Raw genomic sequence first — 14886 nt, 5'->3', positions numbered from 1 at the left:
AACTATATCGGAAGTCACCAAGATTCTCGCGGCCTGTCACCCTCGCAATTGTCTCGGTGAAATCCAGAAGAAAATGTAAACCCTAATCTATGAAAGCGAGTAAAACTAGAACTACTTTCTATTCTACTCGGAAACTAAAACTATAAAGGCTATGTGAAAGTAAAACTATGTTTCTATTTACAAAAACTCCTTTTATAGGGACAAATACAAAGGGAACGGGAAAAGGGAAACCTTGACAGCTCTTGAAGCTTCTCTTCGACGCTTCCTTCACTTCAACCAGACGACTAACCTTCTTTGTCCATGTTGATCACTAGCCCTCCGATTATCTTCAACTTTCCCATTGGTTCGAGCTCCCTTGGTTTAGCTTCACGCTCCTAGATAGGTGACAAGAGCACGAGCTCGTCTTTCTCCCTTGCTACTTCGCTCTTTGCCCTAGCTCAAAGGTGAGTTTCTCCAAATGAATCGCTAACCCCTAAGCAGCAGCAATGTTAGTCTTCTCCAAAAAGTTGTGCTTCATTAAGTTGGAGCCCAATTTCCATTCCAGCGGCCCAGCAGTGTGCATCACCAATAGCGTTCCAAAACGCACAGTTTCATTAACTTTAGCTGCAGCGTTTTGATTAAGTGGGCTTCCAATCAACAGCAACACCAGTACGTCGCAGCAACATCCCAATTCTTCTTCAATTAACATCAGAGGCCCAATCAGCTCCAATCAGTCCAAGGTTGAGGCCCAATTTCAAATGACCAGCCCACTCTACATAAAGAAAAGGACATTTTACCAAATAAGGAAATTAAAACCTATTTAAACAAAAATTAAGGAAAATATTTTTTATTCAAATATGTTCCAAAAAAATCCTAATTTCCTATTTATTGCAATCACTAAAAAAATACTCTTAAAAGCCTAATTTTAACTACAATTTTATTAATCTACACATTTAAAGAAAAATCCTAAAACTAGCCTCATTTTGGAGAGTTATCATATATGCCCTTATTGTTTTGTAAAATATCAACTGAAAAATAAGACGTACAAAAGGGATTCGATTCCAAAATGAGGATAATAGATTCCAAGACTCATTCTTAACATAAATAAACCAATTTTAAACTTGTTTTGATATAATGCAGTACCTTTATTTTCTACTACACATAGCTACCCATGTGACGAGGTCAACTTTGTGGTGAACTGATATTTTATGGGTTGAGAGCAAGCTCATCTCAAAGGTAATGTATTTTTGTGAGATGCCAAGTTATTGTTGTAGGTTGGAGGCATGTCGTTGGAGCTGAAGACGAAGACAAAGAAGGGTCGGTGCCGATGTATGGTTGATGTTAAGGTTGATGGATGAAGATTAAGATTCATTGAAGAAGATGAAGATCAGAAGCGGTGTATTCTGTTACGGGGAGGGGTATTCGGTTCCGCTCTTGGCAGCCAAAAGCGAAAGGGGTGTATTTGATTTCCTCATTGTGTATTCGGTTTCCCCCTGCACGATTGTTGTGTATTCGGTTCCAACCAATGTTATTCGATTCCTAACTCCTATATTGGGAAGTGGAGGAGTGTATTCGGTTATACCTTCATGTATTCGGTTCTGCCAAGTTTCTGCGTATTGGGTTGGATGGTGATAAATCAAGCTCCATAGTAAGTGGCAAGATGAAGAGAAGGACGTGTTGGGAATGTGGTGAGCAAGGACATGGTTTTTTGGACTTTCCTAAGAAACAAACAGGTGCTGCAACTACAACCTAAAGCATGTAGGAAAACTCAAACAAGTCATAGTTCTTATTTATTGTCGTAAACATTTGATTGTAGTTTATAGAATACAATAGTGATGCATTCATAGATGATAGAGATTTTCATTTTCGTACTTCCCCTTGTTATTTTGATAATTATTTTCCTCTGTTAAAATGGAAATTTTGTGTTTTCTGTAAGCAAAGGAAAGTAGGAGATGAAAAAGTTACTATTAGTTTGAGATTTTGTTCACCGATAGATAAGACAATTTGGTGCGAATTAACAAACAACAAATCCAAGCTTTCTTTCTTTTTTGTAGCATCTTACCCTGGTTGTATTCTCATGTTTAAATGTCTCTATTATCCTTGACCAACTTTTTCTCATTCACGACAATATTTTTGAGTTTTATACTTATAAGAAAGACGAAAGTTTTACATACCAACATCGCCTTCAAAAATATTCAATTTCACTTCGATAACAAATAAAATCATATCACTTGATAGTAAATTATATTATAAAAATATTACATTTAAAAATAAATTCATTTTACTAAATTATAATTTTTGTACATTTTTAAAATTAATTTTAATAACTAATGATAATTTTTTACTCTTTATAAACATTTTTACAATTAAATATAAAATTAACATTTATCATTTTATATTATTTTAATAACTAGGGGCATTTTGGTAATCTTCAATTTTTACCAATTAAATAATTTTTTTTATCTATCAAATCCTACACTAATTCTCACCAATTTTACTTTCAAATCGAGTCTCACTTACCTTTAAATCCACTCAAATAAACAACAATTAATTCATTCTCAAATCTTTTAAATTCATCCACTCATCCTCCCAAATCCTTTCTCCAAAGTACACACACCCTAAGTACCACCATAAAAATCCTTATTAGAAAAAAAAATCACATAAACACCTCATAAAATAAAAGTAGTAGTGTATTTTCAGGGTGATGATATATAAATACTTAATTTTTCATTTAACACCCTCTCAACATTAATAAAATAATACTTTTACTTTAAAATATAAAATAATTTAGAATAAGTTAATTAGAAAAATATAAATATCAATTTTTTTATTAGATTTTGGAAAGAGACGGAGAAATGAAAAGATAACATGTAAAACTTTTTTATGGGTGTTCGGAAAGGATATTTTTCATAAATTCAATAAAAATGAAATATTATGCAAGAAATTGTTGTATTATTTAATTTAAAATTTTATGATAATATATATATATATATATATATATATATATATTATATTATATCTTGTCCAGTCATTATTGACAGCAATAGATAATTTGTTTGTCTGACATAATCATGAAGCTTTTCCACAGATAATTTTATTACCAATTCTCAAATGTCAAAATGTTGCACACGCTTTTTGTAACAGTATGGCGGGTTCAAATTCAATTCTTACAACCTTTTCAAAATTGTAATATAATACTTAAAGTGATTAAATATTATTAAGTATTTTTTTAATGTAAATATAAAGTAGTTAATGACAAAAGAATCCTGAGATAAAATATTATCCTTATAAGAAGGAAGAATAGAAGAACAATAATTAAAAGATTTTCAATGTCTCCGGTGATCTGAGATAGTTGAAAACACATAACTACCCTTTCGTTCTCCGTCTCGTTACGTCCAATAATCCCGTAACGTCATAACTAACGAAGGGTTCTTTTGTCAATTCATGCTGAGAGTGAGGAACCTCGCATACCCAAAAACGATCTCAGAAGCTCAAACATCAAGTAACGTTTTGTTCTCTGAAATTCAGATCGTTCAACGTTGTTCACTAACTATTTCTTTTTCACCTTCAAGATTCAGCCGAGTTCGCAGCTCATGGCTCCGACATCGTAGTGTAGACGCGTCCGCATTGGATTCCCGTCAAAGATCTCAACCTCCGCGACGTAGCCGAGTCGCAACTCGCTCCGAGCTCGGGAATGGCTTCTTCGGAAGCCTATTCCCGTCTGAGGCTGGTCGTGGTACCCGCGCTTGAGAAGATAATCAAGAACGCGTCGTGGCGGAAGCATGCCAAACTCACTCATGAGTGCAAATCCGTCATTGAGAGGCTCGGCCTCCAGCACCAGCATTTTCCAACGCCGGGATCTCCCTCCGACAATGAACCGGACGTTCCTGGTCCGCTCCATGACGGAGGTCCGTTGGAGTTCTCCTTGGCAGAGTCCGAGTCAATCCTCATGCCTCTCATCAATGCTGCCGGCTCCGGAGTCCTCAAAATCGCCGATCCCGCCGTGGACGCCATCCAGAAGCTCATTGCGCATGGCTTCATCCGCGGCGAGGCGGAGCCGGCCTCCGGTGCTGCGGCGCCGGAGGCGAAGCTCCTGTCCAAGCTCATTGAATCGGTCTGCAAATGTCACGATTTCGGCGACGATGCGATGGAGTTACTGGTCCTCAAGACCTTGCTCTCCGCCGTGACGTCAATTTCGCTCCGCATCCACGGTGATTCCTTGCTTCTCATTGTGCGAACCTGCTACGATATATATCTCGTGAGCAACAATGTGGTGAATCAGACGACCGCGAAGGCGTCGTTGATCCAAATGCTGGTGATCGTGTTCCGTCGCATGGAGGCGGATTCCTCGACTGTGCCGATTCAACCGATCGTAGTGGCGGAATTGATGGAGCCTGCAGAGAAATCCGATGAAGACAATTCAATGACGCAGTTTGTGCAGGGCTTTATAACGAAGATAATGCAGGACATTGACGGCGTTTTGAACCCTACGGCGCCAAGTGGGAAGGTTAATTTGCTAGGTGGGCACGACGGTGCGTTCGAGACCACCACGGTGGAGACTACGAACCCTACTGACTTGTTGGATTCTACTGATAAAGACATGTTGGATGCTAAGTATTGGGAGATTAGTATGTATAAGACGGCGTTAGAGGGACGGAAGGGGGAGCTTGTGGATGGGGAAGTGGTGGAGAGGGACGATGATTTAGAGGTTCAGATTGGGAATAAGTTGAGGAGAGATGCTTTTTTGGTGTTTAGGGCGCTTTGTAAGTTGTCCATGAAGACGCCTCCGAAGGAGGCGGTAGGAGACCCGCAGTTGATGAAGGGGAAGATCGTGGCTCTGGAGTTGCTGAAGATTTTGCTGGAGAATGCTGGGGCTGTGTTCAGGACTAGTGACAGGTATTGCGTTTTACTGAAATTCATTTTCAGGTATTGTGTATTACTTTATTTTTGCTGCTAGATGCAGGACGGAGAATTTTCTGTGTTGAACATAGTAGCGAAGGGGTAGACTTCATTGCATTGTCTTGATGTTCTGTCTGGGAGTGAACTTTAAGTCATAACAATTACTTTCTTGCTTGTACGTTATAAAGTTAAGGATTTAGAAATATGATGACACCAATATTAGAACAAAGTGCTTTATGGGATGAAAGTCTTTTAGAATTTTGACATGGCAGATTATAAATGAACTTAAACTCGCCCAGAATAGATTTTAAGAAGGTAGAGCAAGATACACTTGTATGTCGATAAAGCTTTTAACCGAAATAACCAATCATATTTCTTGGACATTGCCAAAATAAAAAAAAAAAATTATAAATCATTGTCATCATAAAAGTCTTTAGAATTTTGACATGGCAGATTATAACTGTACTTAAACTCGCCCAGAATAGATTTTAAGAAGGTAGAGCAAGATACACTTGTATGTATATAAAGATTTTAACCCAAATAACCAATCATATTTCTTGGACATTGCCAAAATAAAAAAATTATAAATCATTCTCATCATAAAAGTATTTGTGATTCATAGGTTTGGATACTTCATCGATACTTGCATGGACAGTGTAATCTTTGTTGTTGTTGATATCTTGATCCTTCAACATCTTTCCCTCCTTTAGCACTTATTATCTGGAATGCAATGCAAACTACAATGATTAAGGTCCTTTTCCTAGTTGAAAATGATTGTTCCATTTTTGGCTTCATTCCCATATTAATAGGATTGAAGAAGAATTCCCACCGGTATTCACTCTTGGAGTTTCTCAATCTTGATGGGAGTGAATACTAATACAGATCCACACCACAGATTAAGCAAAAGAAATAGAAGGAAATGAAAGATAATAATAACTCTGAGATTCTGTTTGGTTGCAAGAAAAAGAAATACAGAAGGATGAAAAATCCTACGGCCTAGACTAGGCTCCTCTAGAGCAAACCAACAAGGTTTTCTATCCAACAAGTAGGAAAGCATAATACCCCCTCCACTCCCCACACTTGATGCCAATAACGGAAAATTCTCTCTCTTTCTCTCTCTCTCTCTCCTCTACTAACTACTCTTCCCAGTCATGTCACATCACTATCCCTGCTTTTCTTTCCCACTCACACCCTTCCCCGTCTTGACTTGTGGCTCAATTCATGGGCTAGAGGCCCGCTAGACCCATTAACTCTTTGGGATAGTCTCCTCTTGAATAAATTGTCTTGTCCTCAACATTCAATCCTTGAAATTGACTTCTTAAAGAAATCTCATCCTCTGTGGCCTCCTCTACTGCCTTCCATATAAGTGAGTGCAAAACTCACCTTACAAGCTGGTTTTGTGGGATTGAGTTAGGCTTAAAGTTCACTTCTTAACATGGTATCAAAGCCATGACTTAGAGCCTATCCTAGCGAAGTTTGTTGTTTGTTGGGTTTATTGTTCCACCCCTTATTGAGTTGCTATTGGACCTTTTCTTCCACCATTTGAGCCTTCATTATTAACTCAACAAGATTTCTAGGTTCATACAACTTAACCTCAGCCTTGATATCCTCCTTCAAACCATTCAAGAAGATGCCAATCAAATAATCCTGCTGAATCCCCTTTAAGAACCCAGCATATTGTTCAAATTGCTCGATATAATCTTCAACTAAACCTGTTTGTCGCAAGCCAATCAGAATTTCAAAGGGGTTTTGAAGCATCTTTGGTTGAAACCTGCGGACAACAGCCACCTTGAATGCCTCCCGTGTAGGATTTGGATTGCAGGTTTCCCACCATTGAAACCAATTCAAGGTTTTCCCTTCTAAAGCAACTATGACGACATGCATTCTTTCCTCCTCACTCACTTCTTTCAATCGAAAATATCTTTTAAGTATGTTAGTCCAACCATAAGCCTCCTCTCCTGCAAAAACAAGGATGTCCAATTTTCTCCATTTTGAGGAAGACAGTGTTGTACTTTTCTCTTCCTCCCAACGTGACCCATTGCCGGAATGCATCACTGAAACAGTTTCTCCCTTGTTAGCACTGCAAGATATTGTTTCTACCACCATGGTGAGCCCTCTAATCATGTCTTCCAAACGCTGGAAGTGCTCATTACTCTGATTTTCCTGTCTTTCACGGTCTTACATGAATTCCTGTATCCACAGGACCAAGAAAGAAGCTCTGAATACCAATTGATAGGTTTCCAGAATTACTAGAAAATTCCAAGACAGATTCTTGGATGATTTATTAGAAAACAGAACAGAGTTGTTCTACCAATGTGGTAAGAACAAGAACAACCACGTACAACACTCAAGGTCTTTCAAGAGGACTTGTCTCTCCCGACTTTTCCCTTTACACAAAACTCCAAAAAAACCCTTACAAAACCCTAACATATACTATGTATAATAGTTTGTTTTACAACACAACTGTAGGAGGTTATAACGACCTGCTACCTTTATTTCTTTTAACATAGACCTTGCCACTAAACCTATCATTTTGCAAACTCTATTTGTAGCTAGCTGCCTGTTAAGTTAAAAAAACAATTGTATTGCCATAAATTTTACCATCCATACTTTTTCCTAATTTAGCCTAACATTTTTCGTTGTGCCAAAATACGTTTGAATACCCACTCCTTCTGTTTTCATAACTGATTCATCAGAAACTAGTATTAATGCACCTGCCGTGTATGAATTGCACGGGCATCATCTTCTGCTATTATACTATTTTAGTATGGATTATCACTGTATTTTGACATAATCTTTTTGTGTTGGACTCTTGAATTTAAGATAGATCCTACTCTATGCACCACTTGAAACTATGTTTTGTTTTCTTTCTAATTTTACTAAATGACAAAAAATAGTGCTGATAATTAAATTTTGATTGTTTTTGAGCAGGTTTTTAGGTGCCATCAAACAGTACTTATGTTTATCCTTGTTGAAGAACAGTGCTTCAACTCTTTTAATTGTATTTCAGCTGTCATGCTCCATTTTTATCAGTCTGGTGTCAAGATTTAGAGCTGGATTGAAAGCAGAAATTGGAGTATTTTTCCCTATGATTGTTCTCAGGGTCCTAGAAAATGTTTCTCAGCCTAATTTTCAGCAGAAGATGATAGTGCTTCGATTTCTGGAAAAGCTCTGCGTTGATTCACAGATATTGGTTGACATATTTATTAACTATGACTGTGATGTCAATTCATCAAACATATTTGAGAGGTGTGCTATTTATTATTTTATTTATTTTTATAGTTATTTTGCTTTACATTAAAAATATGTGCAATTTCACGTTTACAATATTGATATCTAGTTTAATAGCATTTCTGTGTTGGATTGTTTATCATACACTGTTCACCGGTCATGCTGGTGTAGCTACGGTTTCTTCATTGTCACGTAGTATATACACTGTATAATTTATATCTAGTTGTTATATTCCTCCTAGGATGGTCAATGGACTCCTTAAAACTGCTCAAGGTGTGCCCCCTGGTGTAACAACCACACTTTTGCCACCCCAGGAAGCAACACTAAAACTTGAAGCCATGAAAGGCTTGATTGCAGTTCTAAAATCAATGGGGGACTGGATGAACAAACAATTGCGCATTCCTGATTCTCATTCAGCCAAGAAAGTTGAAGCATTGGATGACAGCCCAGAAACTGGAGGTCTTACCATGGTAAATGGGAATGGAGAAGACCCTCCAGATGGATCTGACACTCAATCAGAAATCTCCAATGATGCTTCTGGTGTTTCAAATATTGAGCAACGCCGGGCTTATAAACTGGAACTCCAGGTAAACAAATGAACAAGTTTTTTACCAATAAACAGAGTATATCTTTGCTATGGCCTTTTACAATGAAGCTAATGCAAGTGGATGGCAGGAAGGTATATCACTTTTCAATAGGAGGCCTGAGAAAGGAATTGAATTTCTCATCAATGCCAACAAGGTGGGTGATTCACCAAAGGATATAGCTACTTTTCTTAAAGAAGCATCTGGGTTGAACAAGACTATGATTGGTGATTATCTGGGAGAAAGAGAAGAGTTAGCCTTGAAGGTAATGCATGCCTATGTGGATTCCTTTAACTTTCAAGATATGGAGTTTGACGAGGCAATCAGGGTCTTTCTTCAAGGATTTAGACTGCCTGGTGAGGCACAGAAAATTGATAGGATCATGGAAAAGTTTGCTGAACGTTACTGCAAATGTAATCCAAAGGCCTTTTCTAGTGCTGACACTGCTTATGTCCTTGCCTATTCTGTTATAATGCTTAATACTGATGCTCACAATCCCATGGTGAAGAATAAGGTATGCTCACAGTTCTTATGTTCTGTAAAATGATACAAATAATGACGACATACAAAATGGTTTAATTTCTTTTTGGTTGTTGAGTTATGCAGATGTCTCCTGATGATTTCATAAGAAATAATCGTGGCATTGATGATGGAAAAGATCTGCCTGAGGAATACTTGAAGTCCTTGTTTGACAGAATATCTAGAAATGAAATCAAAATGAAAGAAAATGATGAGGCTCCTCAACAAAAACAGGTTGTGAGCCCTAATCGACTATTAGGCTTGGATAGTATATTGAATATTGTGATCCGTAAACGTGGTGAAGAGAATTTGGAGACCAGTGATGATCTTATCCGTCATATGCAAGAACAATTCAAAGAAAAAGCTAGCAGATCTGAGTATGTTTGTATTTTTCCCTCTCTCTGGAAGTGATAATTTGCTTTCCAAATCTTCTCAGGTTGAGCAAAACATTTAACCTGCTGTTTTTGACACGAAGAATCTGCTGTTGGCTAGAGGCTGTTATGGATCCTGCCATATCCAATATTTAACCGTTTTTTACATGATCCATGTCTGTTTGAAGTGTGAGGTGTATCTAGCTAAAATTTTCACCAATTTTTTTACTCTTTCTTTTTCTCTAATATTTTAATGACGGTTAGATCACTTGTTTGCTAATTTTTTAAGTTGACTGGTTAAACAAAAGTAGTTCGAAGATTTTTTTTTTTATTTGTTGATATGCATTTAATTGTAATTTGCAGATCAATTTATTATGCTGCCACAGATGTTGTAATCCTGAGATTCATGATTGAGGTGTGCTGGGCACCTATGTTAGCCGCCTTTAGTGTTCCTCTTGATCAAAGTGACGATGAAGTTTTAATATCTCTATGTCTTGAAGGCTTCCGCCATGCTATTCATGTTACTTCTGTAATGTCGATGAAGACTCACAGAGATGTTTTTGTGACGTCGTTAGCAAAGTTTACCTCACTACATTCACCAGCTGACATTAAGCAGAAAAATATATATGCAATTAAGGTTGGTAAAGTTTAACTTATCTTCTACCTGACTTATGAACAACATGAAAGCTGAAGTGATTATCAATTAGCAATTCTCATTGTGTTATGTTACTTCATACTACTCGTGGCCTCCCATTTCAAAATGCATCGTTGTTGGTATATTATTACATTGCCATATCATCTTTTATCATTTCAAGTTCATATGTACATTTTTCTCTTTAGTGCATGATTTTATCGTGTCCAAAGCTACACTCTCTGCATTTGGACTTCAGTCTCTTGTTCTGCATATATGATAATTACCAAATTAATATAATATTTTTGTGGAGGTTTGTTGTATTTGCTGAAAATGGTTCTGGGAACAATGTCTAAAGGCATATTATAGTCATTATTTATTGGATCTTTCTTAAGTTATGGATAATGTATTCATGGTACTTGAACTCAATGTTCAGGTTTTAATGATTACGTTATATGACTAAACTTACCATCTGTTTGTTACTAGGCAATAGTTGTTATTGCTGATGAAGATGGAAATTACTTACAAGAAGCTTGGGAACATATGTTGACTTGTGTTTCTCGGTTTGAGCATTTACATCTTCTTGGAGAGGGGGCTCCACCAGATGCCACATTCTTTGCATTTCCTCAGAATGATTCAGAAAAAACAAAGCAAGCGAAGTCAACCATTCTTCCTGTTTTGAAGAAGAAGGGACTTGGGAGGATGCAGTATGCAGCTGCTTCATTGATGCGGGGTTCATATGATAGTGCTGGAATTGGTAGTAATGGTTCTGGAGTCACTTCAGAACAGGTGAACAATCTAGTTTCTAATTTAAATATGTTGGAACAAGTTGGAAACTCTGAAATGAGCCGTATATTCACTCGGAGTCAGAAGTTGAACAGTGAGGCCATAATAGATTTTGTTAAGGCTCTGTGCAAGGTCTCCATGGAGGAACTGAGATCTCCATCTGATCCACGTGTTTTTAGCCTTACAAAGATTGTTGAGATTGCGTAAGTATTTGTCACCTAGTACTTCAAATATGCTACGTCTTTGCCTTATATCTAAACTGTTAACTTCTCATGGATCATGGGGTTCATTGGTTGGGGTCTTCTACAAGAGAAGCACAGTTAATAGTGCTGGACAATATTTATTTTATTGTTTATAAACTGAGCATATTGGCAACCTTTTTTTCTCTTTTTGGTTGATTAAATCCCCAACTCTCTTGCTCACATTTTTGTAGTCTGAGAAAATTGTTGAATTGAACTGTATTTTCTGTTGAACTCTGATAAAATATCACGAGGTTGCATGTCAAGAGGTCACCTATGTGTTTTGACGCGCAGTTTTGGTTCAGATGGTGAGCCAAGGGATAAAGTGCTTAATTTTGTTGAAAAGGACATTATAAGTGTGCCCAAAGATCAAGGTGGGAAAGTGTGATTCATTTGGAAAACAAATGTTTAGGCAGAGCATGAAGCATATGATTTTTTTGTTTTGCATGATTGATTGATGTTTATATACTGTTTTTTATACTATTTGACATGATTATTATATAACAGGCACTACAATATGAACCGCATAAGGCTTGTGTGGTCAAGCATCTGGCATGTTCTCTCGGATTTCTTTGTAACTATTGGCTGTTCTGCAAACCTTTCAATTGCAATTTTTGCAATGGATTCCTTACGTCAGTTGTCAATGAAATTTCTGGAGCGGGAAGAGCTGGCTAATTATAATTTTCAAAATGAGTTTATGAAGCCTTTTGTCATTGTTATGAGAAAGAGTAGTGCGGTTGAAATTAGAGAGTTAATTATCAGATGTGTCTCTCAAATGGTTCTATCTCGTGTCAACAATGTCAAATCAGGATGGAAGAGCATGTTCATGGTATAGCTGATAAACTCTTATTGTCTATAGAGAGCTTCAGTTAACAAAATGTTTGTTGAATTTTTTTATCTAATGTACTTATTGCTCAAAGACCTGATTTCAGGTATTCACAACAGCAGCTTACGATGACCACAAAAACATTGTACTCTTGGCTTTTGAAATTATTGAGAAGATTATTCGCGATTACTTCCCTTACATCACTGAGACTGAAACTACAACCTTCACAGACTGTGTAAATTGTCTAATTGCGTTTACCAGTAGTAAATTCAATAAAGAGATTAGCCTAAATGCCATTGCTTTTCTCCGGTTTTGTGCAACAAAACTAGCGGCGGGGGACCTTGGCTCATCATCAAGGAGTAAGGATAAGGAACTTTCTGGAAAGGTTTCCCCTTCTTCACTTCAAACAGCAAAGGAGGGGAAAAATGATAATGGAGAGGCTGCTGACAAGGATGATCATCTCTATTTTTGGTTTCCTTTATTGGCAGGTGAAGGCATTATATGAAGTTTATCTAGGCATAAATATTACGGAAAAAGTAATAAACTTATGTTGCATATCATTGTCAAATGATTAGTGCTTCCTTTGTTATCATCTTGCTTCATGTCTTTAGAAGCTAAGCTATTACAGATATATACTTATTTGTTGCTTATTTTCTGCAGGTTTGTCTGAGCTTAGCTTTGACCCAAGACCTGAGATTAGGAAGAGTGCCTTGGAAGTCCTGTTTGAAACCTTACGTAACTATGGCCATCTCTTTTCGCTAACTTTATGGGAAAGAGTATTTGAGTCTGTCTTATTTCCAATTTTCGATTATGTTCGACATGGTATTGATCCTTCAGGAAGTAGTTCACCAGTCAATGAAGAAGAGGCGGATCATGGTGAGCTTGATCAAGATGTCTGGCTTTACGAGACATGCACATTAGCCCTCCAATTGGTTGTAGATCTTTTTGTTAACTTCTACGACACTGTCAATCCACTTTTGAGAAAGGTGCTGATGCTCCTGGTTAACTTTATAAATCGTCCTCATCAAAGCCTTGCAGGCATTGGTATTGCGGCTTTTGTTCGCTTGATGACTCATGCGGGGGAGCTATTTTCTGATGAAAAGTGGTTAGAAGTGGTTTTCTCATTAAAAGCAGCAGCAAAGGCAACACTTCCTAACTTCTTGTTTCTGGAAATCGAGGACTTAACTGGAAGTGACGAGGATGCTTCAATCGCTGATGATAGAGATTTTGCTGAATCTGGCTTCCCAGATAATTTAACACACTTGAGAAATCGTGCTGTTTATGCTCATTTAACTGATGCAAAGTGTCGAGCTGCTGTTCAGCTTTTACTGATTCAGGTAATTTTATATTCTGTTCCCCCAAAATATATTAGAATGCCGAGTAGAAAGATATAACGGGGGAGCCCAAGTGCTGTTGATGTGGTATTTAGTCTATCCAGAAGGTCTGGGACTGCTTGGTTAAGATGAATTGTTATTAAAAGTTACATTAAATTCTTACTAATTTATGCACCTGATGGGGAGCCTGTGCCTTTCCTATTGCGTCCCAGTCAAAATATATGTATGTAATGTTGAAAAATGGTGTTAACTCTCGTTTTTGAAATTGGCAGGCGGTGACGGAGATCTATAACATGTATCGTTCTCACCTTTCAGCAAAAGCCATGATAGTCCTATTTGATGCGTTGCACGAAATAGCGTTACACGCGCATCAGATTAACAACAATGCCATATTACGTTCAAAGCTCCTAGAGTTTGGCTCTATGAGTCAAATGCAAGACCCTCCACTCTTACGGCTTGAGAATGAATCGTATCAGATCTGCCTTACATTTTTACAAAACCTTGTCCTTGACAAGCCTACTAGTTATGAAGCGCATGAGGTCGAATCTCATCTCATTCAGCTTTGTCAGGAGGTTTTGGAGTTTTATATTGAAGTTGCAGGTTTTGGACTAAAATCTGAATCTTCTCATGGTCGAGTGCCACATTGGTATGTTCCCTTGGGCTCCGGGAAGAGTAGAGAATTGGCTTCTCGTTCACCTCTCGTTGTGGCTACTCTGCACGCTATTTGTAGTTTGGGAGATGTTTCCTTTGAGAAGAACCTGTCTCATTTCTTCCCTCTTATTTCTAGCTTGATAAGCTGTGAGCATGGGTCCAAGGACGTCCAGGTTGCTCTCAGTGACATGCTTACTTTATCAGTTGGTCCTATTTTGCTACAGTCATGTTGATGGATCATATTGGTAAAGTTCAACCTGCATTTTCAGATGTACGATTTTTTTGTTTAAATCTTTCTGTTCATAATTTTCTCTGTTCTCCTTTGCCTTGGATTACGTGTCAATAATATACCATGACAGTGTATGAAAAGTTCGTAGTAGTATTTTCTCTTAGCCACACCTTCCTAACTTCTGTATTTTAGAAGCTAACTTCGGTCGGAATTGATTTGTATTACCATGAGTCTCATTGTTGTATTTTTTACGTTTTATTCATTTAAAAAAAAAAAGAATTAGTTTTGCAGCATTATATTCTGTAGGGGGAAGTTCTAGCTGTGGTGATAAATTTTCTGGTTATCACACATAAGTCGTAATTAATAGTTGTCTTTCATTTGAATTTGTTTTATTTTAATAAATGATTTATGTTGAAAATCTATAAGAGAAATCTTATACCTCGTGAGGGAAAAGATATCTGGTTTTTATAAAATTATAAGATTAGTTTGTGCTATTATATGGCTTGGTGGTCCAAGTTTTCTGTTGGAATAGGTAACATGTTCCCTTCATATAAGCATTTTTAGCTTTTCAATTTTACGGAGAGATTCCTTCAACTTGTACCGTGTT

The 14886-nt window shown here is 37.4% G+C and overlaps 1 protein-coding gene across 1 annotated transcript; it reads left to right on the top strand.

Moving 5' to 3' along the window:
* Window positions 1–3316: 3316 nt before the first annotated feature.
* Window positions 3317–14575, top strand: LOC108338102 (brefeldin A-inhibited guanine nucleotide-exchange protein 2). Its single transcript, XM_017574810.2, has 11 exons — window positions 3317–4875; window positions 7810–8127; window positions 8351–8696; window positions 8785–9207; window positions 9300–9589; window positions 9947–10220; window positions 10701–11203; window positions 11747–12068; window positions 12172–12553; window positions 12726–13402; window positions 13672–14575. The coding sequence occupies exons 1-11, from the start codon at window positions 3674–3676 to the stop codon at window positions 14281–14283; spliced, it is 5349 nt and encodes a 1782-aa protein (XP_017430299.2). The 5' UTR covers window positions 3317–3673; the 3' UTR covers window positions 14284–14575.
* The last annotated feature ends 311 nt before the right edge of the window (window positions 14576–14886 follow it).

This window comes from Vigna angularis, chromosome 9, assembly GCF_016808095.1.
Source record: "Vigna angularis cultivar LongXiaoDou No.4 chromosome 9, ASM1680809v1, whole genome shotgun sequence".
NCBI lineage: Eukaryota > Viridiplantae > Streptophyta > Magnoliopsida > Fabales > Fabaceae > Vigna > Vigna angularis.
This window is presented reverse-complemented; position numbering and strand designations above follow the sequence as displayed.

Excerpts from the sequence above, each read along its gene's own strand:
- LOC108338102 (XM_017574810.2), top strand. The coding sequence starts at position 3,674 with ATGGCTTCTTCGGAAGCCTATTCCCGTCTGAGGCTGGTCGTGGTACCC. Across the intron at positions 9,590-9,946 it reads GAAAAAGCTAGCAGATCTGA|ATCAATTTATTATGCTGCCA; the intron begins GTATGTTTGTAT and ends TGTAATTTGCAG. Across the intron at positions 10,221-10,700 it reads AAAATATATATGCAATTAAG|GCAATAGTTGTTATTGCTGA; the intron begins GTTGGTAAAGTT and ends GTTTGTTACTAG.